The sequence below is a fragment of the Taeniopygia guttata genome, chromosome 7 (genome assembly GCF_048771995.1).
Source record: "Taeniopygia guttata chromosome 7, bTaeGut7.mat, whole genome shotgun sequence".
Classification (NCBI taxonomy): domain Eukaryota; kingdom Metazoa; phylum Chordata; class Aves; order Passeriformes; family Estrildidae; genus Taeniopygia; species Taeniopygia guttata.
In genome coordinates this window covers 14230664-14255136 of record NC_133032.1, presented here as the reverse complement: position 1 = coordinate 14255136, position 24473 = coordinate 14230664, and the positions used below count along the sequence as shown (strand labels likewise).

Genomic DNA, 24473 nt, shown 5'->3' with positions numbered 1-24473 from the left:
TCATAATTACAGTGTAATCTTTATTCATACAGGTGCATTTCTAAATTATGAGGGAGTTTTATTTCTACATATATTAAAACATGCTTTACTTTTTAAAAAATCCTGAAAACAAACAGCTATGTGCATTGTTCTCAATTAAATTTACATTTTTAAATGAAAATACAACAGTTAAAATTTAGCTCCTATATAAATACTGAGTAAAAACTTTCATAGACTCTGCAGCTCTTATACAGAATTTACTTTCTGCTCATGCTATTATCCACCTGTCAGATTTCCATGAAGAGAATTGTTCTTAATTTATAGTGCATGGTCTTTCAACACTGTATGTTAGGCAAAATAGTCATATGCAGAAGTTGGCACTCATTTTGTTTGATCTGTATAACCATATTTTTAGGGAAATAACCTTTATTACATCTTGTCTCACATACCGAATACACCTGTGAATCTTTAAGGGAGCAGTAGCATGTCATGAATGAGTGAAAGGAAGGAGAAAGGTCAGGTTTCTTTTCACTCATGCAGAATTTTTGAAAAAACCCTGTTGCACTGTTGTATTTGGTTTTCAAACAGCACTCGATGTTGCATGTGTCTTACTAGAAAAGTAATGTTTTGGCATGAGAAGAGAATTCTTAATGGTAGTGATTAAGTTTATATATTTTATAAGCAATTTTGAGTTTTGAGTTTTTCCTGTTGAAGTTTTTTAGAGTCACTTTAGTTTGACTTTTGGATTTCTTTTTAGGACAACTCAGTGTTAAGGCTACCAAAGGGAGCCTGTTTGCTGTTGTATCTAATCTTGCTTATCAGTAACTGGGTGCTGTATATTGGGGAATTTTTAGCCTTGTTTTCTGAATACATTGAGGTGCATCACTTTGACAGTGATGCTGCCTGCTGGTGGTTGCTAGGTCCTGCATTCCAGTAACTTTGGAGCTGTTGTTCAGCTCCAAAGATTTGGAGCTGTTCAGCTGCAAGATTTGTGTGGATATTATAATGGAGAAGAGAATCAAGAAAGTGGCCTCTTCTTCCCTAGGGGTCCTTGAAACTCATGGTGTGGCTTTGTCCCTTCTATTTGAGCACTGTCAGTCAGTTGTACGTGACTGTACCAGGCACAATGCAAGCCCCCTGTTTCTTGCGTGTAAGTTTTGCAGCATGACAGAGCTCAGAGAAAGAAGATTTAGTAGAGTAGGAAAAAATTGATGGTATGGGACTGGAATGAGGAATATGGAAAAATCTGGAGAATGCTGAGGATGGGGGATCTCTGACAGGTGGGCTGGGGGGTCAGTAGGCTATAAATTCTTAAACTATGCTTGTTGGGGTTTTTTCACTATTAATAAGTACTTATTGAGGCAGCTTCTAGTAAAACAACATTTCTTTGTACACAGCCTTATTCATGAAGGATCAATGTGTTGTTACTTCCTGGATAGCACAGGAATAATATTTAGCTGAACTTCAGAATAAAAACAGGTGCAAGATGTCTTCAGAAACGTCAAGACACCTTCATCTGACTTGCTTTTCTCATAAGATGGACATTAGCCTTTCATAAGGTGGGTGTGATAGAATAAGTCGTGACAATGGGAAGATAAAGTAACTGGGTGATAGAAATTGAGCCGAGACTTCAGGCTTTCTGTGGCTGACTTTTGGTGGGGTTTTATGTATACGCCATGCAGGTAAGATTTCTGAGTTCCTTGTCAGCCATCTAGGCACTGGTCTTTTTATGTATGAGGCCTTTAAAATAGGAGTACAAATGAGACATGTCTTTGGATTTCAGTTTTTTAAAAAAGGCTCTAAGTAGTCAGAAAAAATCTTGCTTTAATGTAATATTCTCAGTAGAAATATATGTCCTTTCTATATCCCTTTTGGTTTATATAAGCCAATTTAAGTTTTCCTGTGCTTATTTTCTTTTTACTTTTCTTTTTTATTTTTTCTGCAGAAGAAAAGGTTTGATGTCATACCTCTCTGCTTTTACTGTTTCTTAATTAAAAAATGCATGTTCTGGTAGTTTGGTGGGGCTCCTTAATAAATGGGTTTGAATGGAACAGACTTCTGGGATGGAGGGGAGTCAGTAATGCTAATTTCAAAGCCCTGCACTCTTCAGTGTGATGTTGCTTAGCAACCCATCTTCCAGTTTTGCCTTTGATGAATAAAAAAGGAGAGTGAAGCTGTGTTTTCTATTGATTCATTCACTGGAACTGAAAATCTAAGCATCTTGTAGCTATAGCAACATAAGCCATAGGTGTCTCTTCTCTCTTGTCCCCCTTTTCATCTGCAGGTACAGAATACCTAGAATATCTTTCAGAGGAGATTAAATGATTTTTGGTAACACTGTGCTAAATACTATTTTCTGGTTTCATTTGCATCCAGAAAATAGTTTTTTTATTTGTAGAATATTATTATTTTTTTTTTATTTGTAGAATGCTAAAAAGATGGTCAAGAAAGTATCATTTGGCAAAAATAATTAGTATAAATAGCTAAAAATAACTAAACTAGTAAGAGTCTTAACAAAAATAGAGTGGAAAGAATCTGAAGAATTTGAAGCCCATTTCGGGCTAGGTTTGACTATTGCAAATGATTTCTCAAATATGGCTACAACAATTTTTAGAAAGGCTATAGACTTGATAAAATCAGGCAGGTCTAGTTTAGTAACCTAGAATTTAATATTGTTCTTCATTAAATAATGTAGTAGTTTTATTTTATTTTATGAATAATCTTATTCATTAAATGAGTGAGTAGTTTTATAAGCATACTTTAAACAGAGCTTATAATGTTAGACAATTTGCTGAAGATTTTCTTTGAAAAGTGACATTTCAGCAAAGTCTCAGTGGCAGTGGATTCTGGATCTTCAGAAGCTGATGATAAAGAACTCATTAATGTGTTCCATATACAGGGCTGAATGGGGGAAAAGCAGGAAAATAAGAAAGTTTTTAACTAGCAAATACTTCTCCATCAGCTTATGACTATGCCACTTTTCAAAGAATTTAACAGTGGTTTTACTATCTAGCTTCATTTTCTCTGTGGTTTTACTTCTTGCTTCATCTTGCAATGAAATTAGAACTCCTGGGTTTTTGCAACATTGACCTGCCATAAACTGTTGAGAATTGGACCATTACTGCAAAAATCTCTTGATTCTGTCTCTGCTAAAAGTTGTTGCTAATTATATGACATGGTGCTTGCTAAAAGAGAAGCTGTGTGAATGGTCTAAGTCTTGTTCTGAGGTGGGGTTTTCTTTGATACTATTCTTGATGGTTGGGGGTTTTGGGTTTTTTAAGGAGTCAGTATGTTGATGAAGGCTTTATTTTGGGCAACAGCAGATTTTTAAAAGTTCACTCTAGAAATTTGCCTTACTTGAATTCTGTGCTACGAAAGTTGAACACTGGCTATGCCTGTCTCAGGTGCTGTAGTGCTTAGCACAGTTTAGGCATCAGCTGTCGAAGTCGTAAGGAAGGGTTTTAACATCCTAGAAATAACGGAACCTGTGAATTGTGAGAGATTCAAGTCTGAATCTATATTAAGTCTTCTTGGGCAATATTAATTCCTAAAAGAGCTGGCATCACCATTTTTGGCACTGCTGTGACACAAATCAGTACAACTACTACCTGCTCCCCTTTTACTTGCTGAGCACGTTTAGATACCTGCGGTTCAGCAGCTCAAAGAAAGAAGTTTTGAAGTGCTGTGATGGTGATTATGCTGCTATTGAGTGTACAAAGAAGGGGAGACTCTACACTCTGTTATGGGAGTGCAAATATTACTTTGGGTTTTTTCTCCTCCACATCGAACCATGCTTCTGCAGAAAAGTGATATTGTACCTATCTCTGTGGGAAACTCCATTGTGAAGAGAGAGAGAGAGAGATCGCTCAGTGTGGGAGCTCTTCTCCCAGTCTGATCTCACCCTCGGAGGGATTTTGTGTTTGTTTCCCAGCACTGGGAGTGCTTGGTCAGCCCCATCTTGCCGACGGTAGGCTCGGGCGGTTGAGGCGAGCCCCGCACTCGGGGCTGGGCGGTGCGCGGTGCGGGGCGGCACCGGCACCGGCACCGGGATGGGCGCAGCCGCCGCCGGGGCCGCCTCGCGCACCTGGGCGCCAGGTGAGGGCGGGGCGCGCGGGCGCAGGCGCGGGGCCGGCCGCGCGCACCTGGCGGGCGCGGGGCGGAAGCCGCAGAGCCCGCCCGGCTCCGGCCTCCCGGGGCTGCGGTGCCGCTCGCTCGGCTGCGCCTCCGCCGTCCTCCCGCCGGACGAGGTGAGTAGGGGAACCCGCTCCTCCGTGGCCTCTCCAAGGGCTGCGGCCGGGCAGCGGCCGGTGCCGCTTCTCCTCCGCTCGCCGCAGCCCTGAGAGCGCGCCCGGCGGGGCTCGGCGGGCGGGCGGGAGCCGTGAGCCGTGAGGGGCAGCCCCGGGGGCCGCGGGGCCGGGGCTGCCCCTCCGCCGCCCCTTGGCGCGCCCGCGGCTCCCGGCGAGGCCGCCGGCCCCAGGGGCCTGCCCGGGCCGGGCCAGCCCAGCGCTGTGGGCTCCGCGCCGGGGGAAGCGCGATGGGCGAGGGGCCCGGGCTGCCCGGAGCCCGGCCGGATGCACTGTCCAAACCCACGGTATTGACCGAGGGAGGTGTCTCCGCCACGTACGGATCCCGCCCAAGGGTTTGCCCACAGTACCGCATTGATTCGGGCGGCAGGGTGATTCCAGCTGTGTACATTGCCGGGTAACTCTGGTGTATTTCATCCTGCTCAGAGAGCTTTTAAAGAGTTCCCGCATTGTCTCTCGCCTCCGGCAGTTAGTCTTCTGCACAGCAGGTGACAACACACAATGTTTGCTTAGGTTTGGAAACCCACAGAAGTGTACTTTAAATTTAATAACCTCAGTGTCATGGATTTTTAAATGTTTTTTAACCTTGTGTAAAATACTCCTTTACAAAGAAGAATTTATTAACAAAAATTTTACTTGGTTAAATAAAAAAATCTTACTGGAAATACAAATATGTATGTATCTCAGTAGTATTTGATATTTTAGTCTTCTGTAATGAAAAGACCTCCTTTGTTTAAAAGATTATCAATTATGTTGATCAATTCAGCCTTGACTAAAGGCAGTGGTACGCTGCTGAGGTGCCAGACTTAGAGACAAAGCAGCGAACTTAGAGGGTTTGTTCCTTTTTTAGCCAGGTTTGCTCAATGGCCTGGTCAGTTTGGCATCTGCCACTGTCATCTTGAGGCTTCTCAATAACAGAGCAAAGTAAAATTTAAGTTAGGGAGAGCCTGAACTGCTGTTTTTGGTGCACTGTGGGAAGGAGCAGAAGACCAGTTTCCTCCTCATAACTGCTACTGTCACTTAACTCATCCCTTTTTTTGGGTGGGATAATACGAGAAGCAGCCCGGATATCTTGAGCTTTGTCAAAATAGGAACAAGGTATAATTCCCCTCTCAGTGACATTTCGCCAGTGTCTGTGGGTCTGCGTGACACACTGTGTTGCTTTGAGATAATTTTTTTTTTTTGCTTTGCTAAGTCTGCTGCCTGGTTCACCTGTTTGAAGAGCTGTTACCTACTCCAAGGTTTTCCCTCTTTTGGAATCAATGTGGAAAAATATGTTCATGGTATGAAATGCTGATCAGTTGCCTGCCAACATTTACAAGTTTCTCATCCTAATCTGTTCATTGTTGTGCCTGTCTTCTACAAGATCTGAAAGTGCCTCATGTTTCTAAACTATAAAGTGCTAGATCTTTTTCAGTCATTGGTCTGTTCACTCACTGTCTTACTATTGTCTGATTTTCCCTAAGAAAATCTCACTGAGATCATGTGCCATAGGAAATAGTTCTGCTTACAGAGAATCACATCACAAAATCACTGACAGTGATTTAGCAATTAAATTTTAGTATCAGTGACTAACTACAGTGGACTAACATTATTCAGCAGTGAAATGTATCTGGAAAAGAGACACTGAAATGGGGAGAGCAGGAAAGTGAAGACGGCTAATGGAGCTTCCAACAAAGATTAGTTTAGCAGTCACTAACCCAGTAAATCTCAGTAAATCTCCCATGAGACTTTCTTTGCTTTACGCTTATCACTTAAACAAAAGTTTAAGGCCAGTTAGAAAACTGTGATTTTTAAGACCTGCAGTTGATACTTGGATGTTTTTGTTATCTTAGAAATGTTGCTACAGTCAGGAAAACAAACTAAAGTCATCTAGTATGGTCCAGACATTATCTTCTGGTTCTTAAATGAAAACAAGACACTAATTCTTCTGAGTTAAAACAGCACTTTACAGCTGCTATCATGCTCATTTTTCATCATGGCATTTTCAGGGACAGTCTAAAATAATTTTAATGGAAGCCCAGAACAATTTGACCAAAAAAAAAAAAAAAAAGGAGAATACAGAGTTGAGTGAAATTTAAATTTGAGGTAAGTGTGTGTCATTTACATGTTCAAGGTCTGTAAAAATAAACCATAAATATTTTTATAATATATGGGTACTGTGTATTTTTACTGTGCTATCAACTGTCAAAGGGCTTATCTCTGCCTATCACATGTAGTGCTTGGCTGTAGAAAAATGGTAGTAATGCTAATTTTGAAAGAGCATGTGAAAGTTTGAATTTGACAACTTCCTTTAGAATATATAGGAGGAGGTTTGGTGATGGTTTGTTTGGGGTTTTTCCTCATGTATTTTTTTTTTTTTAATCTAAATGAAACTGCTGAAGGAGATACTTGACCAGGTTTGTTTCAGCAAGCTGTGCTGTGCTGCTATCGCTCAGAACCTTTTCAGCTTCTTCAGTGAGCTCCTCCAGAAGGTACAGCTTCTCCTTCCTCTGGCATAATTGGTGAGGCAGGTTACATCCAGTATTCGCTAGAATAACCTGTGCTCTTAATGTTTCTAAAATGAAGGTTTAGGAATTGAACACATGCAGAATTCCTCTAACAACTTTTTTTAACTGGCTGAGCTTCAAAGAATGTACCCGGAGGAGCAGCACCTGGGGTTTGTGAATTTCTGTTTCTTTTAGGTATGTGTACCCTATTTAGGAGTGCATTCAGTAGGAACTGACTGAAACAGATAAGCAAGTGTGGAGATAGAACTAAACATCTGTTTCTCATTTTCATGTCCTTAGTCTTTAACTTCTGTACATTTCATTTTATCATTTGTTCCTTTATTTAAATCATGAGCTAACATTCTTGTAAACAGTAGCATAGTTTGCTATACTTAAGCAACTTGTTTAATTATCCCAAATTTCTGAAGTGCTTTTGAGTGGTTTTTATTCTATGAAGAATCTTCATATTCCATATAAAGCTGGACCTTTATGAGGGGCTCACTCTGAACTGGATGTTTCTTAGTCTGTCAGCAAAGGTACTTATGTGATTGGATGTTCCTCTCAGATGAACTTCTAGGAAGTGCAAATAGTTTTGTTCAGTGATTTTTTTTTTTTTTTTTAATTCGCCAATAGAAAAAAGCATCAATTTTCATGGTGGTAGAAGATGAAAATATCATTTACCAAACTGATCATTTCAGTAACTAATGTTTTAGTAGCACCTACATTGATACTCGTGCAAAGAAAACAAAAAAACCCTGTTTAGAATTTTAGATTCAGAAATGCTAGTAGTAGAAGTAGCACTTCTTATAGTTAAAATATCCTGAATATCTTTGTCAGACTTTTGCTAATTTGGTGAGAGAAGTTGATCATCATTGTTTGGTTTCTTTGTTTTTTTTCCCTCAAGTATTTGCTTAGTGTTTTTATTCACACCCACCTTCTGATTAAGGGGACTCTAAGGTTTGAGGAAGAGATTGTATGCTTTGATAACAAGGAGAAATAGACAAACTTTCTATGAGACTGTGCTTCTTGAATTATAGAAGAATTATATCAAGTTGAAACCAAGTTATGTAGTTAAATGGTTTTGATTAGAATAATTCTGATCCATTTTTTCCCTATTTTTCCCATTTTTAGGATTTTTGGTTTTAGTATTTTTACTTATTCTTTTTGATTTTTTTTATGTTCTATAAGCAATATCGTCAGGAAACATTTGAAACCTGTTTAATATTTGGATTGAAGAAAAGTAGTTTTTAAAATACTTATTTTTAAAAAATTGAGGTCAAGTATATTGTTGATACTAACCCAAATGAATTTTGTCTCACATGTTTGGAAAGAATTTCTGCTGATTTGGGTTAATGATATCTTCACTTTTCTATACAATATTATTCTCAACAGCGTTGTTTAGATCAAGCTAATAAAAAATTCAGTTTTCTACTTGTTGGCTACATTAGCAAGGCTTTCTTGTAAGAGTTTTTGCAGACAGTCTGACATCAGAACCAGTGGGTGGCATAATGTAACACAGGCTGCATTGAATTCTCACACTGCCCATGTGATGTGGTTTGAAGTAGTGTGGCAGCTGCTTTTTGGCACTTTTAGAAGAATTTAGTAGTACATTTTAGTTTTCTGGTTATTTTCTTAAAAAAAAAAATTCCAACTACAGATGTTTAGGGCTAGTTATTTGAAAGCACTGTAAGAATCCAGACTACTATTAGTGAAAATAACACTAATGAATAGAAGATTAAACGCTTTGCTGAACAGTCACCCCAGGGAGTTTAATCATGCCACATACTTCTTCATCATGTCCTGGAGGATTGAATAGTAGCTTGGTCTGTGTTTGCTGACACATTGCTATGTCATGAAAATGTGAGAGGCATTTGTGGGGAATGAAGATTGTATTTCTGACTACAAAATTATCCTGGTAAAAACGCTCAGTAAAATACAGCTTTCATAGCAAAAGTTCTGTGGACAACACAGCTTCTGTTCTGGAAACTGCTACTCTTTTGTGTAACAAAGAGCTCTTCTCTTATTGTAAGCAATATCCCTATCAGATATTTTGTCAACAAAGCTACACTCAGCATTTGTCTATATCAAAAGGTTTTGCTGTATGCTTGTGGCAGTCAAGCCTCTGTCCACCTGGTGTTTGCTGCACATAATACTCCAAAACTGTCACTTGATCCTTTCTTAAAAAAACATCACTTGCACTTGTTCCTGTGCTTGGCATGCTGGTAGAGTGTACTAATCCACACTGAAAGGGTTAAGTTGTGTTGCTGTTTTCCACAACCCACCTAACTCCAGGGAAGGTTCTTTTCTAGGGACAGACACATTTCCTGTAAGTGTTGCGGCAGCATGCTCCACATCTCTCTTGTTTCTAATGCCTCTTATGACATTATGTATTTCAAATGTATAGATAGAGGTGTATATATTAGGATTTTTTTTTCCAGTTGAGGAAGATGTATTTATGTTGCTTATTGATTTCTAAGCTTTAGGATTGCTAGTATCTTATGTGCTTGTGCATGGTGCACTGTTGAAACAGTAATGTGATTTTTCTTTTTGATGGTGGTAGGAAATCATTGCTGGTTAGCAACCTGCAGAGACTGTTAGTCCCTGCAATGCTGGCTGCTGATCTGTACATACAGTTGGTGTTTTACGTTGTGTATGGCACGGTTAGGAGGTGAGGATGAGTGCACAGGTGGCCTCTGTGCTGAGAGACTTGGGGCTGCCCCCCCACCTCCAGTCTCATCCTGGGCTGAGCACAGCTGGTTCCAGCCAGCTGTAGAATAGACCCACTGTTGGCCAAAGCTGAGCCACCCAGTGTAGCAGGTGGTGCCTCTGTGATGAGGTATTTAAGAAAGGGTCAAAAATACTGCACAGCAGCTGTGAGAAAGAGGAGTGAGAAAAATGTGAAACTCTGCAGAACCCGAGGTCAGTGAAGAAGAAGGGGAGGAAATATTCCAGGCGCTGGAGCAGATATTCCCCCTGCAGCTCATGGAGAAGACTGTAGTGAAGAATTTCTGTGTAGCCCATGAGAGGACCACCCCAGAGGAGGTATCCACTCTGCAGCGGCAGCCTATGGAGAGCCATGCAGGAGCAAGATCCTGGCAGGAACTGTGACCCATGGATGGTCCATGCTGGAGCAGTTTATGCTGAAGTACTGTACTGCAAGGAGAGAACCTGTGCTGGAGCAGGGGAAAAGTGTGCAGAGGAAGGAGTGCTAAAGTCTTAAAAGCTAACCACAGCTCTTATTATTGATTCCTTCTGCACCACTAGGCAGAAAGAAGAGAGAAGAATTGGGAGTGAAGGAGTGAAGCTGAGCCAGGGGAGGTAGTTTGAGCCTTTGTTTCTCACCATCCTACTCTATTTTTAATTGGCAATAAATTCAAATTCATCATTACAAGTCTGTTTTCCCTGTGACAGTAACTGGTAAGTGATCACAGTGTCCTTAGCTCAACCCATGTGATTTTACATCTTATTTTGACCAACTGTCATGCTGAGGATGGAAAGCAAGAGGGTGGTTGGGTTGGTGTCTGGCAGCCAGTCAAGGTCAACCCACCAGGCATTGTGAGAAAGCAAACTGCTTCAATCTGGCAGTTTGGTAATTTGGTTGCAATCATTTCAGGGAAGAAGGTTTTTATTTGTAGTGTTCCATATAAAGGTATACGTATTGTAGTTCAAATGTTTCAGCAGTAAGGAAAAATGGGAAAATAGTATGTGACACAGAAGTGGGCTGGTTTGTTTGGTTTGGTTTTTTTGAAATTTTATGAGTTGAGAAGCATATTTTTGGTACCTTTTAGTATGATCTAATATGCTTCCCCTCTGCATTCTTTTAACAATAACTCTATGGTAAAAACACTGTCATTTGAATGTAAGGGTTTATTAAGCTGACATAAATTTTGAAAAACAGTGTAACATGAAGAAATCCAGATGCTTAGTTTCTCATGCAGATTCTTGAAGAAAAGCAGGTAAAAGAGTTTGTTTTCTCTGACTTTTATCTCTTCCTGAGTATATATTACTCCAGTTAAGACCTACTTGTATTTCAGAGGAATAAATAGAAAAGTAGTTTGTTGTAACGTGTTGTAACAGGACAGACAGAGACGACACTGGACTTGAGGGCGAGCAGAATAGTTTTATTCAGTGAGCCCCAAGACCCTCTGGGGAGGGCAAACAAAGGTTTTATACAGGAACTCAAGAGGCGGGGTATAGGAACAGCAACCAATGAGGGTGGGACTGGGGAGGAGTCTAAGGAGGGACTAACAGCACAAACCTATCGGGGGAAACAGGGGAGTGGAGTAACACAACATAACCAATAGGGTGTTGAGCCTCACTGAATAGACAGGGAAAGCTCTGGAAGCAGGGGAGGAGGCTGGGAGGAGTGACGGGGAATGTTCTGGGGAAAGGGGCAGGGAAAGGGAGGATTGACAACTTGGAAAGGAGGGGGTTAGAGAAGAGTTTGGGAAGATTGACAACTGGGAAAGGGAGGAGATTAGGGATGGGGGGGGGGGTTTGAACATACACAGAACAAATATCAAATTAAAGAAAAACACACCACAAAAGTAGTTCTTGAAATTTTGTGGTCAGTAGTTTACAAGTGGCAACTAACTGTGTTTTTTAGCTGGATGCTGTTTATTTCTCTTCTTGATTCACATACATGCAATTTAGACAAAAAATGAAGCTATTCCCTGAATAGCTATTCGAGCTATTCAGGCTGGTGGCAGAATGTATCCCCTTGTAAACTGCCAGTTTGGCAGATAGAATTTAATGCAAATCACTTGGATTTTGGTAGTCCTCAAATGTCTTTCATAGTTTCATCTTTTAAAGCAAGTGAATAATTACCTGTCTGTGAAAAAAATAATGGCAGAAACTTGAAAATTGTTGAAATAAGTTGATTGAAAAGTCTTTCCTATCTTTTAGTTCACTTTCCACATGACTCTTTCTGACATGCAGCTTGAACTAATATATTGATGCCACATGTTTTTCTTCAAACCCATCATTTAATTAAAATTCCCTGCTTCTATAAGACTTTATTCTAATTTTAAACAAATTACTTGGAAGAAAATAAACTTGAAGTAGTGGCACTGTGTAAAAATGTTGGGTTTTTTTGATGGTATGCCTGATTTCTGTGTTCTTCTATATGAAGTGTATTCAACAAATAAAACCCAAAGCAAAAAGCAGGGAAAGGGCATTTTGGGTATCTTATATATAGGTTTGATGAATCTTTAAGTGATGTAGAATGCATAATATTTGACTTTTGGGAGCTGAGAATTAATTCCTTTCCATTAATTTCTTATGGCTTTACATAGTTGAATATACTAGATGTCTAAATTAATACTATTTGTTTTAATTTACAGGTGTTATAATTTCAAGAAATGCTGTGACATATTTGAAGAACAACACTCACAGAAACTTCTGTTGTGTGAAAATTTTTAAAACTAGAATGGCCTTGAAAAAGGCACCTAAATTATTTAAGACATTTTTTCATTGGAAACTTTGGAAGTTTAGCATTATTGTGTTTGTCTTTCTGGTATTTTTATTTTTATTACAAAGAGAAGTGGGTGTTCAAGATTTTAAGGATGAAGCAGGGATTGAGCCAGTTGTTGGAAAGAAAAGTCATGTATTAGGTCTTGTGTTAAATGCTATGAACAATATCAAAGGTGCAAAGCCAAAAATGCAGATAAAAGCACCCATTAGGCAAACTAAGGTTCCTGGAGAGAGACACTGTTTGCCCGGGCACTATACTCCAGTGGAACTGAAACCCTTTCTAGATCGGCCCCTTCAAGATCCTAACGCTCCTGGAGCTTCTGGCAAAGCATTTAAAACCATCAACTTAAATTCAGAAGAGCAGAAAGAAAAACAGGCTGGAGAAGAGAAACACTGTTTTAATGCATTTGCAAGTGATAGGATTTCTTTACACCGAGATCTTGGACCAGACACTCGACCTCCTGAGTAAGTTGAAATGTGTACATCCTGATAGTAGAAAAACTTCTCAGAAATCCAGCCTGCAAGGTGATTTGAGTTCAGCAGTAGGTGATAGTTTAGGAAAGTCTCCTAGCTATACATAATGATTGGCTGTACATAGTGATCCACAGTGCCAAAGCAAAGAATGTTTAGAAAAGCTCACTTCTTCATGCTTTTGAATTCAAAGTAACCGTATTTAAATAAGGTGTTCTGACTTTGCCTTTAAGGCTAAAATTTCTGAATAATTTCAGGAAGCCTGCTTAGTTTTACTTAGAATAAGACTAAAAATGTGGTTTCAATATTTTTCCAATTAAAACACCACCCCTCACTTTTTTTTAGCATTCAGTTTTAATAAAACTACATCATTTAATTTAATACATTTGGAATGTAGGCATAATTTAATAAATTTGTATTTGTAAACCGTTGAACAAGGAATGGAAGATCTCAGCAGCAATCTTGTCATACTGAAGAATTTTTAAAATGTAGACTCTATGACTTGGGGAGAGTGTGTTTTAGTTATGAGCAGTCTCTGTCCGTGTGAGATGAAATGTTGTCAGCCATCTGTGTCAAAAGTGGCATAACTTACTGAGCTGCTGCTGATACACACGGTGCAGCTCACCATAACCTCTCCTAGAGCATAACTGGGGAGGCTTTGCTTGTGTATTCTGTGGGGCAATGACTGGGGTTATTCTTGGGGTGTCCTCCAGGCCCTAAAGTTGACAGGCCATAAACATTAAGTGTGCAACTGATGTATACAGCATTGTCATCTTGACTTGCCACTGGATCTAAAGTTATGTTTAGGATATGTCAGTCTTGAAAAACTGTGGGATTAAAATTGTATCTATTGAATGGGGACATGCTGCCCTAAGGCTTACATAGCATTTCTAAAAAGCTTTGAAATTTGAATTAGGTTATATTTTTCCTTGCAACCTCTGTATTTTTCGAATAAATATTCTTCTTTGTATACTTAGGGTTCAGCAGTAATGATAATTTTTGAGTTAGCTCAGTCAGTATGTGCTGCTCTCAATAAGATAACTTTTTTTCCTGAGGAAGGCCTGGGTATTGTATGAAATTTACTCAAATGTGTGTGAGACAGAGGCAAAACTAAGTTGTTCAATTCTTAGTCATGATACTTTAAAAAATATTCTAATCAGCTGCTCTAGTTGAAGTACCTACTTTTGCACTCCAAAGCTAGGATTGAAAGCAGAAAAGCAGAACTATTTAATGTGCATAGTTATAAAGTTTTGTACTAGAAAGAAAAGTTTAAAAGTTTGAGTAAAAAATTGTCTATTTTGTAACCCCTGAAACTTTCTAATTTGTAGATGTATTGAGCAAAAATTTAAGCGTTGCCCGCCATTGCCAACCACCAGCATTATCATTGTTTTCCATAATGAAGCGTGGTCAACTCTGCTCAGAACTGTCCACAGCGTGATGTACACATCTCCCGCCATACTGCTGAAAGAGATTATTTTGGTGGATGATGCCAGTGTAGATGGTAAGAAGTCTTCCTGCTTTTGCTTCTGTTTTTGGAGCTTTTTTTAATTGAAGAGGTTAGGATTGCAGATAAATTAGCTGAGGATGTCTCTTTACCACTATTGACTATATAACAGTTTTCTAAGCGGTTTTGTTTCTTTCCCTTTTTTAAAATATAAAATATCCCTCTCCCACCTTATTTTTCCAGAAAGTAGTCAAATATGAAATTCCTGTGCTCTGAAAGGTTTTTAAACCCCATTCTACTTTTTCCAGTTCTGATGCTGATTTGCCTGCATAACTACTTGCATAACAAGTAGCTTTGTTATTTGTGTTTCAAATCAATTGCAATTTGTAGAACAAAGTATCCAAGTATAAACTGGCCCAGACTTGTATTAATTTGTATTTTATCATAGTGGTTGTCTTTATGCAAATAAATTTCATTAATATGAAGGGTAGTGTCTTTATTAGAAAGCAAAATTATTTAATGGCAAAATAATCTTCAACGGTCTAGCTGAGTCTCAAAAATAATTAGATATATACTTAGTGTGAACACAAATGCAAGTTCAAAAACCTTTGCAAGTCTGTATTGAGTATATTGAAACACTTGGATGTGAAGTATGTTCAGTAGTACAGTTTAATACTAATGATGGTCAGAATAGAAAACATGATGTGATATGTTTCATGAGAGATGTTGATTTTTTTCTCAAAATCTGAACATTTAATTAGTTTTTTATATGGCTTCTGTTGCGGTTGTAAATACTGTAACCTTTGAAAACTGTGTAAATGTGCCATCATTAAACAAAGAATTTGCATGTTCTGCGAATATTGTAAGCAGGAGATCCATTTGCTGTGAAAATGGAATTGGTATTCAAATGGTTAATACTGCAGCAGAGATGGACTAGCACGTCCTTTCTTGTTCAGAATTATTTTAATGTTCCATCTCCTGATCTCTGCTGGTCACCTCTTCCTGCACCCCTACCCTCAAAATACTCAGCCCCTAAAAATAACCTTCAGCAGATAGGAATTTTTATGGCTTTGACATTGAGATGATTTCTGGAGTAATTCTGAGTTGTTTATCTTGTTCACTTAATAGTGTAACATTTTGGGCAGTGGCATGTGTATACACAGAATATCCTGATACTGATTTCTCTTTCTAGAGTACCTGCATGATAAACTAGATGAATATGTGAAACAGTTTCAGATAGTTAAAGTTGTCCGTCAGAAGGAAAGAAAAGGTCTGATCACTGCACGGTTGTTGGGAGCTTCAGTAGCAACAGGAGAGACCCTCACCTTCCTGGATGCTCATTGTAAGTTTAACCTGTAAATATGTCAGGTCTGGTTTATAATGCTGTTGTCTTCAATTTAATGTTGCAGATTTTTTATTAATTATAAATGTTGGCAATATATAATATTTCCTATTGCTATTTCATATTATTGAAAGTATAATTAGCAATGCTATTTAAAAATAGTCCATATTGGCTTGCTGGACATGTTAAAACTTACCCTATATACTACTTTATAGCCAAGCAAAAATTCAGTGTTCCCATTTTCTCCGCAGGTGAATGCTTTTATGGCTGGTTAGAGCCATTATTGGCAAGAATAGCTGAGAATCCTGTTGCTGTTGTAAGCCCTGACATTGCTTCTATTGATCTCAACACCTTTGAATTCAGTAAACCATCTCCTTATGGGCATAGCCACAACAGAGGTAATTTTGACTGGAGTTTGTCATTTGGATGGGAGTCTCTTCCTAAACATGAGAATAAAAGAAGAAAGGATGAAACCTATCCAATTAGGTAAACATAATTTGAATACTATTTAAATCCTTCTGTTTTCACAGACTTTATCTTATTAATGATAGTTTGTAACTAAATGAGTTCTTCCAATTAATATAATCAGACATCTTAGCATCTTGGATGTTTTTTGTAATACTTTCTTTAAGAACCACATTATAAAGCTTTCATAAAAATATAGCCTCATCAAGATAGTAATTTCTCTGTGTAAGTTCTTCTACATACAGTAGGAATTGCCTATATTCCTAGAGGGGAGGTGCAGAGAAGGATTATACACAGTTAGTTTCAGAGACAGTACAATGATTCTGTCTCTTCATTCACTTTACTTGAAAGAATGACAAAAAAAAAAAAAAAGGTCAGAGCAGCCAGATACTAGGCTGATACAGTAGTGCATTTGATGATAATTGTACCTGCTTTGTCCACAGATGGGTTACTGGTCTGTAGGAGTTGTACTTGTGATCGATTTCCTCCATACAAAGAAAATTTGTTTGTTTTCCTGATGCTTTCTTTTATGCCAGTAGTTGTTAGTCTGAACAAGTTCTTAATAAATGGCAATAAACTGTCAAATGAGACTCTATGTGAAGATATTTAAGTGCTAGAAGTATTATCTATGCCAGGAATATGCATCACTGTAATGAAATACTTACAAGTGCACGGAAAACTCCTAGAACAGTTGCACCATGATTTCACGTCTATATTTAAAAAACTGTTCTGTCTTTCTCAGTAAAATTTTGTTTTTGCAGAACACCTACCTTTGCTGGAGGTCTCTTTTCAATATCAAAAGACTACTTTGAATACATTGGAAGCTATGATGAAGAAATGGAAATATGGGGAGGTGAAAATATAGAAATGTCTTTCAGAGTAAGTTTAGCTCCTTAATTAGCAATTGCCTCTATGCTGACAGTGTACAGGGAACTTGAAAATACATTAATATTAGATATTGACTCTTCTGCTCAATCAGCCAACTAGGACAAGGAAAATTGAATTACTAATTACCTATGAAATAAAATACAAACATGCTCACTAAACTGATTTTAATTTTTTTATAAATGTTTTTAGGGTTGCTATTTGAAATGTGTTTCCAGGGTTTCTATTATTATACACTAATGGTATGCCTGATATACATACTCTTGCTAGTGGTTTGATGTGTTCTGGCAAACAATAGTATTACTGAATTTTTTCCGCTCCCTGAATTCTAATTGCAGTGTACTTACACACTAAATGTTATTATTAGGTATGGCAATGTGGTGGACAGTTGGAGATCATGCCTTGCTCTGTTGTTGGCCATGTCTTTCGCAGCAAGAGTCCCCATACTTTCCCAAAAGGTACTCAGGTGATCACACGTAATCAAGTTCGCCTTGCAGAAGTGTGGATGGATGAATATAAAGAAATATTTTACCGAAGAAACACAGAGGCAGCAAAAATTGTGAAACAAGTAGGTGGTGGTGGTGGTATTAGAAATCACACTTGCTGCGGTGAAAGTTTTGGTGAGCAAAAGTTATTTATTGACAAAGTATGTGAGGATTCTAGATATTTTAATCAAAAGACTGTTTAATTTGCTTAATGCTGTAGCCCCAACAGACATGAAAAAAACTAAGTGTTTGGGTGATGAATGTCGATTTTGTATGGTGAGGTTTTTTATTGGTGTTTATTTTCATACATTCTCCTGGGTTGTTTGCATTGCACAGGTACAGTAACTAACAGAAGAACATGAGAGAAACTAATGGATGTAGACAATGTAAAGTAACTTATTTTCTGTAGTGAAAAGTTGCTTAATATTCTTACTGAAAAAGCAGCTTTTGTTGTTATTTAGCAGCAGAATAAAAGTTACTTGATAATGGGTAACCATCCTGTCTCTGCCTAAAAAGTCAGTTATTTTCAAGTAAATAAATATTTGGAGCTGAGGTTGAGTGTTGACTTATTTATTTTGTAAGTTTTCTGCCCACATAGAATTCTAAGTTTTCTTTTAGAAGCTGGTTTTCCTCCTTCATGTGATAAATTTTTATGACTGTTGTATCACTGAAAGCATTACATTTCCTCGGTATGTTCAGCAGCTAAAGAACTGAATTTTGTTTGAAAGATTCTACATTGTACTGGATATTAGGCTATTTATTTAATTAATCCAGTTTGTTTCAGCTTACAGTTTTAGTGAGATCAGTTGGCTTTATAGCTGTAATCAGTATGGTCTCACTTGGACTTTCCCACTTCATGGCGCTCTGGTAAAACTTTCTTGGGACTAAAGATACTTCTGTCGTTTCCATCTTGCAATGTATTTTTCTTGCAAGTGCTTTGAAATGCTGCAGGCAGGATGTCAGTGGTGTTATGACACTGAAACACAGCAGTAACTGTAGTAGTACAGCATTAACAAGAAAAAATCAACAAAGGAAGCATAAAACTTCCTTTGTTAGACTAGTTAAACTTCCTTAAAACTAGTATGTCACAAAATATCGTAGCTTTACATGTGCAAAATGAATGTTAATATATTTATCTTCCATCCTTCCTCCTTTCCTCTAACAGAAAACATTTGGAGACATATCAAAAAGAATTGATTTAAGGCAGCGCCTGCAGTGTAAAAATTTTACCTGGTACCTCAGTAATGTTTATCCAGAAGCATATGTGCCAGACCTGAATCCTTTGTTTTCTGGATATGTAAGTTTAATTTTAACTACTTTCTATAGTCTTCATAGTCCAGGAAGTTTGCTAATGTCTTGTGCTACCTTAGCCATAGCTTTTAGACTTTAGCCATCTTTAACTGCTCTAGGGTTTTCTGTCACAACTCTGGAAAAAGAATCTCTTCTGCCTACCTTTTATAGCTTTGTCAATAGCTGTGTCATTTTCATTTTTAATTTATGTCAGATGCCTTTTTCCTTGCCAAATAACTTTAGACATTGCATTGCTAAAAGAAACAAAAAAGTAATAGTCTTAGCTTGAGGTGAACATGAGGTTTTAGCTTCTATCTACAAATAAAACTTCCCCTTCCTCCTGTTTTTAATATTTTATGTGTATCTCTTCAGACTGTGATTTGAATCACAGTAACATTGTACAGAGCAGGCTAATAACTCCATGTGTGACTCTAGTTACTAGGCTTTTAGTTGGAAAAGATTACTTGAGGAAACAGGATTTTTAGATTTGAGCATAGTAGAAAGTAAAAATGAAAGAACAGCTGTAATTGTTGTTAAACTAAAGGTGACTTTTGTCTATGACTGAGACGGTTTGAGTTTCTGTCATTCCACTGAGCTTTTTTATCCTGACAACACCCTTTCTTTAGTTAAAAAATATAGGTAACCGCATGTGTCTGGATGTTGGTGAAAATAACCATGGTGGCAAACCATTGATTATGTATTCTTGTCATGGACTCGGAGGAAACCAGGTAAAATATTTAATACCTGATTTTTAGTCTCTCTTCTGCTGTAGCTTTACCGTATAAAAACTTTAATTTTAGAGAAATTGACTCATTTTTAATACACAATTTCTCTCTCCTTCTCTTCCTTCCTTTATTTTCTTTAACAGTTAATTCCAATATATATTTTAAAAGAAAAATTCCATACCACTCTTCATGTCATGTCGTGTCTCTTAACTGCAGTATACAAATTCAGATTTCAGAGACGCTTGCACTGCTTCATTTGCCCTCTCTTTTCTGTGCAAAACCTTTTCATGCCACCCTTACTCCTGTCTTGTAAGTGTTGTCTTCTTAATTCTTCCTTTCCTTATGCTTCCTCCTATTGCTTCTTTCTCTGTCACCAGGACTCGCACTCTCAAGGAAGATGTTGGTTGGGATCCGGCCAACGGGAGACCAAGTGTCCAGGCCTGAGCCACCTTCCCTATCACGCTTGCAGCCTCACAGTGTGAGGTCACAGTGGCCAATCCTGTACTGGCTAATGCAAGTGAATAATATGATTCCATTTGTTCAAGAGGAGCTCTCTTTGGTCCATAGCTCTTGGAGGCAGCCATGGTGCTCTGTTCCTTCTACAATATGACTTGCAATAGATGTCAGATTCTGAATCGTTCTGTCATTACTGTAACACTAACAAAAGGACCATCTCCTTCCCTGCCCAGAAATGCACACTTCTCTGTTTCCCTTAAAAGTGATCCTTAATAATTAAAGGTCAGCAAAGGTCTAAAAGTTTTTATTAGAATATAATTGTTATCTTATGCGGAGGAGGGTGTTCATAATTTTTTTTTTCAATCTTAAAAGACATTCATTGATGGCACTGTGAAACTTGAGACATATAATCCTAGTCAGGTGATATGTTCTTCCTAATAATTTTTTGTGAGACATGGCATGCTATCTAGATTAAGAAGTACCCTATTATGTTAGCTTCTTACAGGATTGAATTTGGGGTTTTATTCGATTGTGGATTAATGCTATTAGCCTTTTCACATTGTCACAGTCATTAATTTGGGAACACTGTAGAAAGACATTGTATTAAGAGATCTGCTGTATGCTTCTATTGTTCTCTTAAGTTATCTTGGGCTATACTAAAATTCTGTTCTTTCAAGTGTTATGTTTTTTGTTTTCCCTTCTGCTACAAAATAAGTCTGAATACCTTTAAATGCTGGCCTTCAGAGAACTGATTTTGCTGGTAATGCTAAAGAGATGCATATGTGCTTACTTAACCCTTCTTAAGACAATGATCTGTCAGTTGTCCTCTGTTCTTTACCAGACTGTCAGTGTAGGCTGAATATTTTCCATGCCGTCTTCTTCGTCTATACATTGGAAATGGGAGTAGAAAAGAGAACCTAGTTTTTAGAGCTGTACATCAGTTGTGTATTATTCTTACTTTTTAGAATATTGGAGGCTGGAAACATACCCATCTCAATATCCAAAATTAATAAAGTTCTAAACATAGTTTTCAAGTAATTATTTTTAGGGCTTGCAGAGATGTCGAAGTTCCAAAAATAAATCAGGACAGATTAAGTCATCTTACCAGATGAAGAGTAAATTACTGTGTCTGAGAGCTAAATGACTAAGCAGGTCACTCCTTCACTACCTGTTTTGAGGACTAATTTTGGTCATAAAGTCTTAAGAGTGAGATGCCTGTTTGTTCCTCAGTGCTGTTCCCATTGTTTCCAAGGTAGTGAGGAGGTGATTGCTGACCACTGGAAAACAGAAGGCCAAGAAGGGTAACTGAGCCTGGCCTTAATATTCAAAGGAAAGATATGATGAAGGTGGCTGACATCCAGAGGCAAGAAACAGTAGCAGTGAGATGTAATGTTAGGGACTCTGCTGGTAAATGTGGGAGAAAAGGAGGAGACCTAATGTTAGGTTAGGGCTGAAGGGGCAAAAGAACAGCTGTGTCTGTAACTTTTAGAAGTAAATCCCTGTTAGGGTCAGGCTTACAGGTGACCTTAGGAGTACTCTGCTGTCAGGAAATCATGGTAAAATGAGCTCACAAAATACCTGCTTATAATTTTCTAATGGTTACCTCACAGGAGGATATAACAGCATCCTATTGTTCACATTTATTGTTTAGATCAAGCAGCAAAAGTTGGCATACAGCAATCAGCATTGTTTTGTGTGACAACCCTTCTTTCTGGTTGTTCTAAGAAAAACCAAAATCTAGCAACAGAATTAAATAAAGATTTTTAGTTAACTTAAATTTTGGCATTTCTTATCTTAAAATATCTCTACTCTTCAGTTTGTCTCCGTGAATTATATACGGTCTGTGGGGGAGTAAAATTTTACATCATAGTACACATGCAGCAAAATTTATTTCCAATTTATACATACAAGTATAAATTAGTATTGTATTACTACTGAAAACTGCTTTTAGTTTTGTAAACACTTTTGAACTGTCTATGCTAAAAATCAGAGGAATTATTCTGTAGTCTCAAAGTTTTTAATAAGAAATGTATTATTTTGTGTATGGGAATTTGAAAGGCTTAATTTAGTTTAATACTTTTCTTTGTGTTTATTTACCAAATTTTTTAAAAAATTATTTAAATAGTACTTTGAATATTCTGCACACCACGAAATTCGCCATAACATTCAGAAGGAGCTTTGTCTGCATGCTTCCAAGGGACCTGTGCAGCTTCGTGAGTGCACCTACAAAGGCCAGAAAACCTTTGCTGTTGGGGAGGAGCAGTGGCTGCACCAGAAGGTACATATCCTGTGCAGTGAAATGGCATTTTTATTAGTTAGTTTTGGATTTTAAATAAAAGCAAAAGCGCCCACAAAACAAAAACTCTGAAGCCAAAAATGTGTAAATTTCCTTTTAGCAGGAAAATGAAAACCTGAAAAGCAGGAGGTTTCAGTTACGGATCAAATCTCAATGTCACTAGTAGAATGTCACTTAAAAAAACAGTCCTTTAGTGTGTTTGTCTAGACATCTACCTGGAAGTCAGTTCAGATGTTTTGTATTTTTAAAATATTTTACAAAATAGGTTTCCTAACAAAGCAAGTTGGCACTTACATACTACTTATATATTTTCTAGCCCCCTCTGCACCACCTGTATGAGCTTTAGCACCAGCTTGGGGGAAGAACTGTGGGGGAACGAGCATGCTCATTGTTGGTTCACTTTTCTTTTCCTCCTTTTTTCCTCACTTTAGGATCAAACTCTGTACAATGAAGCACTACATATGTGCCTTACAGGAAATGGAGAGCATCCAAGTTTGGCATCCTGTAATCCATCAGACCCTTTTCAGAAATGGATCTTTGGCCAGAACGATTAAGATATGATATTATAGGCCAGAAGCATTTTATTAAAAGAAAATAACCATTCTGAACTGTGATCATAGAGATATACTGGATTTTTATGTGATAGTTTAAAAGCAAAATGTTTAAACAGTTTCTTTTCCCTCTGAAGTTGGATATAAAATGTGTCATAAGAGATTCCCTGGGAGTCTGGTATACCAAAGATAATTGGGATCCTGGTTATATTTTGTTTACAATATTTCTATGATAAGACTTTATATGTTGACCACTGATTTATGGATCCTATTAGTTCTCTTATCTTAGGGGCCATATATGGGGTTTTTTTGACATACTGTAAGTACTTCTGACGAAGACTCATTTTCTCTGTAGTGTCATGAGAAACTATTGTCTACTGTCTAAAACCCAATACACTTTATATGTATGTTTTATGCTCAAATGGCTGACTTTATTTTTTTTAATAATTTACTCAATGAGACTTTCTTAATATTTCTTAAGTTTCTTCACTTGGAAAATTAGACCATCAGGTCAAAGCCAAATAGGATACCATACTGTGCTCAGCTTCTAGAAAGTCAGTTGTTTTGAAGAAGAAAAAAGTAATTCTCACTAAAATACATATTTATGATTATTTTAAAGGAAAATCTGCTTTTTTGATACTAATCTTTTGTTTTAGCCAAAATTTCCTGTATAGTTTTTTTCTATTTCATTGACTTAAAAAATTATTATAAAGTTGTATTTTAGTAGGCTTCTGAGCTGCTTAACATTCATACATTTTTTAAGCATTCTGTTCATTACTGCTTTTAAATTACATGGTATCTAGTAAACTTCTGTCCCTTCCGTCTAGTGATTTATGTAATATTTACCTCACAGGTTTCTAATGTTATCCATATGTAATTTCTTGTGCCAACACTTACCTAATAATATTTTTTTCTTGTTTCTGTTTCCCCTTTTGCAAAGGACTGATCTCAGATTTATTAGTCTGAGTGAGACCTTGGCATTCCTAACTATTCTGCTAATTATAGAAAATAATATAGCATAATCAAATATATAATCAGTTTTTTAAAACTTAAAAAGTGAAGACAAAAGTATTTGGCTGCATGATCAAATATAAAGCTGAGAATAAATTTGAAGGAGTGGGTATTAAAGGCTGAATAGGACAAAAATACACTAATAATAAATCTGTTCTTTTGTCCTAGATTAAGTAATATCATTACAGATAAATGCTAACTTAAGTCTGGTGGGTGAATGGATGATGATGTGGGCTTTTTTTCTTTGTGGTGGGGAAGGAGCCTGTTAGTAATTTAATGGTACCTGACTAATGAATTCAGTTTCTGAATAAAAGCAAGAAAAATTCAGTACTTATAAGTCATCTAAAAGACAAAAAAGTGGAAAGCAAGGACCAGTGATAACTTGCCAGAAGCTAATTTATTTTTCAGACTTGGTAATGCCTTTGAATTGTGTCTCAGCTTTTATAAGGCTTTTGGAGACACCTGTTTAGAGCATCCCATGAAGTTAAAGCTGTATGACTTAAAAGAACTTGATACAAAGCGAACAGAAATTGTTGAAAAGACTGTACCAGGAAGGGTTATTTATGCCACTGAAACTGCAAGGTTGTGTAGAACAATACTGCACCAAGATCTGCCTGTGTCCTCTGATAAATGTTTTGATTTGGTAATGGAATGCAAAGGATTATTACTTTTGCAGATCAAACCAATATTTGAAGGCCAATGCATGCACTTGATAAAATGGGGGAGTTGAGGAAAAATACAATGCAGGTCAGTGAGAAAATTGTGTAATCTCCCATCCTCTATTCATATTCAACAGAGAGCAGCTGTG

The 24473-nt window shown here is 37.6% G+C and overlaps 1 protein-coding gene and 1 long non-coding RNA gene across 6 annotated transcripts; both read left to right on the top strand.

Annotated features, from left to right (window-relative positions):
* Positions 1-28: 28 nt before the first annotated feature.
* GALNT3 (polypeptide N-acetylgalactosaminyltransferase 3) lies at positions 29-23995 on the top strand. Of its 5 annotated transcripts, none has more exons than XM_072932193.1 (11): positions 29-1538; positions 12115-12709; positions 14044-14216; positions 15352-15501; positions 15753-15987; positions 16728-16845; positions 17219-17419; positions 18502-18633; positions 19253-19354; positions 21933-22085; positions 22535-23995. In XM_072932193.1, the coding sequence occupies exons 2-11, from the start codon at positions 12201-12203 to the stop codon at positions 22655-22657; spliced, it is 1896 nt and encodes a 631-aa protein (XP_072788294.1). In that variant the 5' UTR covers positions 29-1538; positions 12115-12200; the 3' UTR covers positions 22658-23995. The 5 variants fall into 5 exon arrangements, with proteins under 5 accessions (XP_072788294.1, XP_072788292.1, XP_072788295.1 ...); XM_072932191.1 differs by having other exon boundaries at positions 29-4074; XM_030278415.4 differs by lacking the exon at positions 29-1538 and adding an exon at positions 4081-4226.
* LOC140684560 (uncharacterized) lies at positions 5562-7393 on the top strand. Its single transcript, XR_012056977.1, has 2 exons — positions 5562-6757; positions 6852-7393. It is a non-coding gene; the product is annotated as an uncharacterized lncRNA (long non-coding RNA).
* Positions 23996-24473: the final 478 nt, after the last annotated feature.

Excerpts from the sequence above, each read along its gene's own strand:
- GALNT3 (XM_072932191.1), top strand. The coding sequence starts at position 4,029 with ATGGGCGCAGCCGCCGCCGGGGCCGCCTCGCGCACCTGGGCGCCAG. Across the intron at positions 18,634-19,252 it reads ATCCTTTGTTTTCTGGATAT|TTAAAAAATATAGGTAACCG; the intron begins GTAAGTTTAATT and ends CCCTTTCTTTAG. Across the intron at positions 22,086-22,534 it reads AGCAGTGGCTGCACCAGAAG|GATCAAACTCTGTACAATGA; the intron begins GTACATATCCTG and ends TCCTCACTTTAG.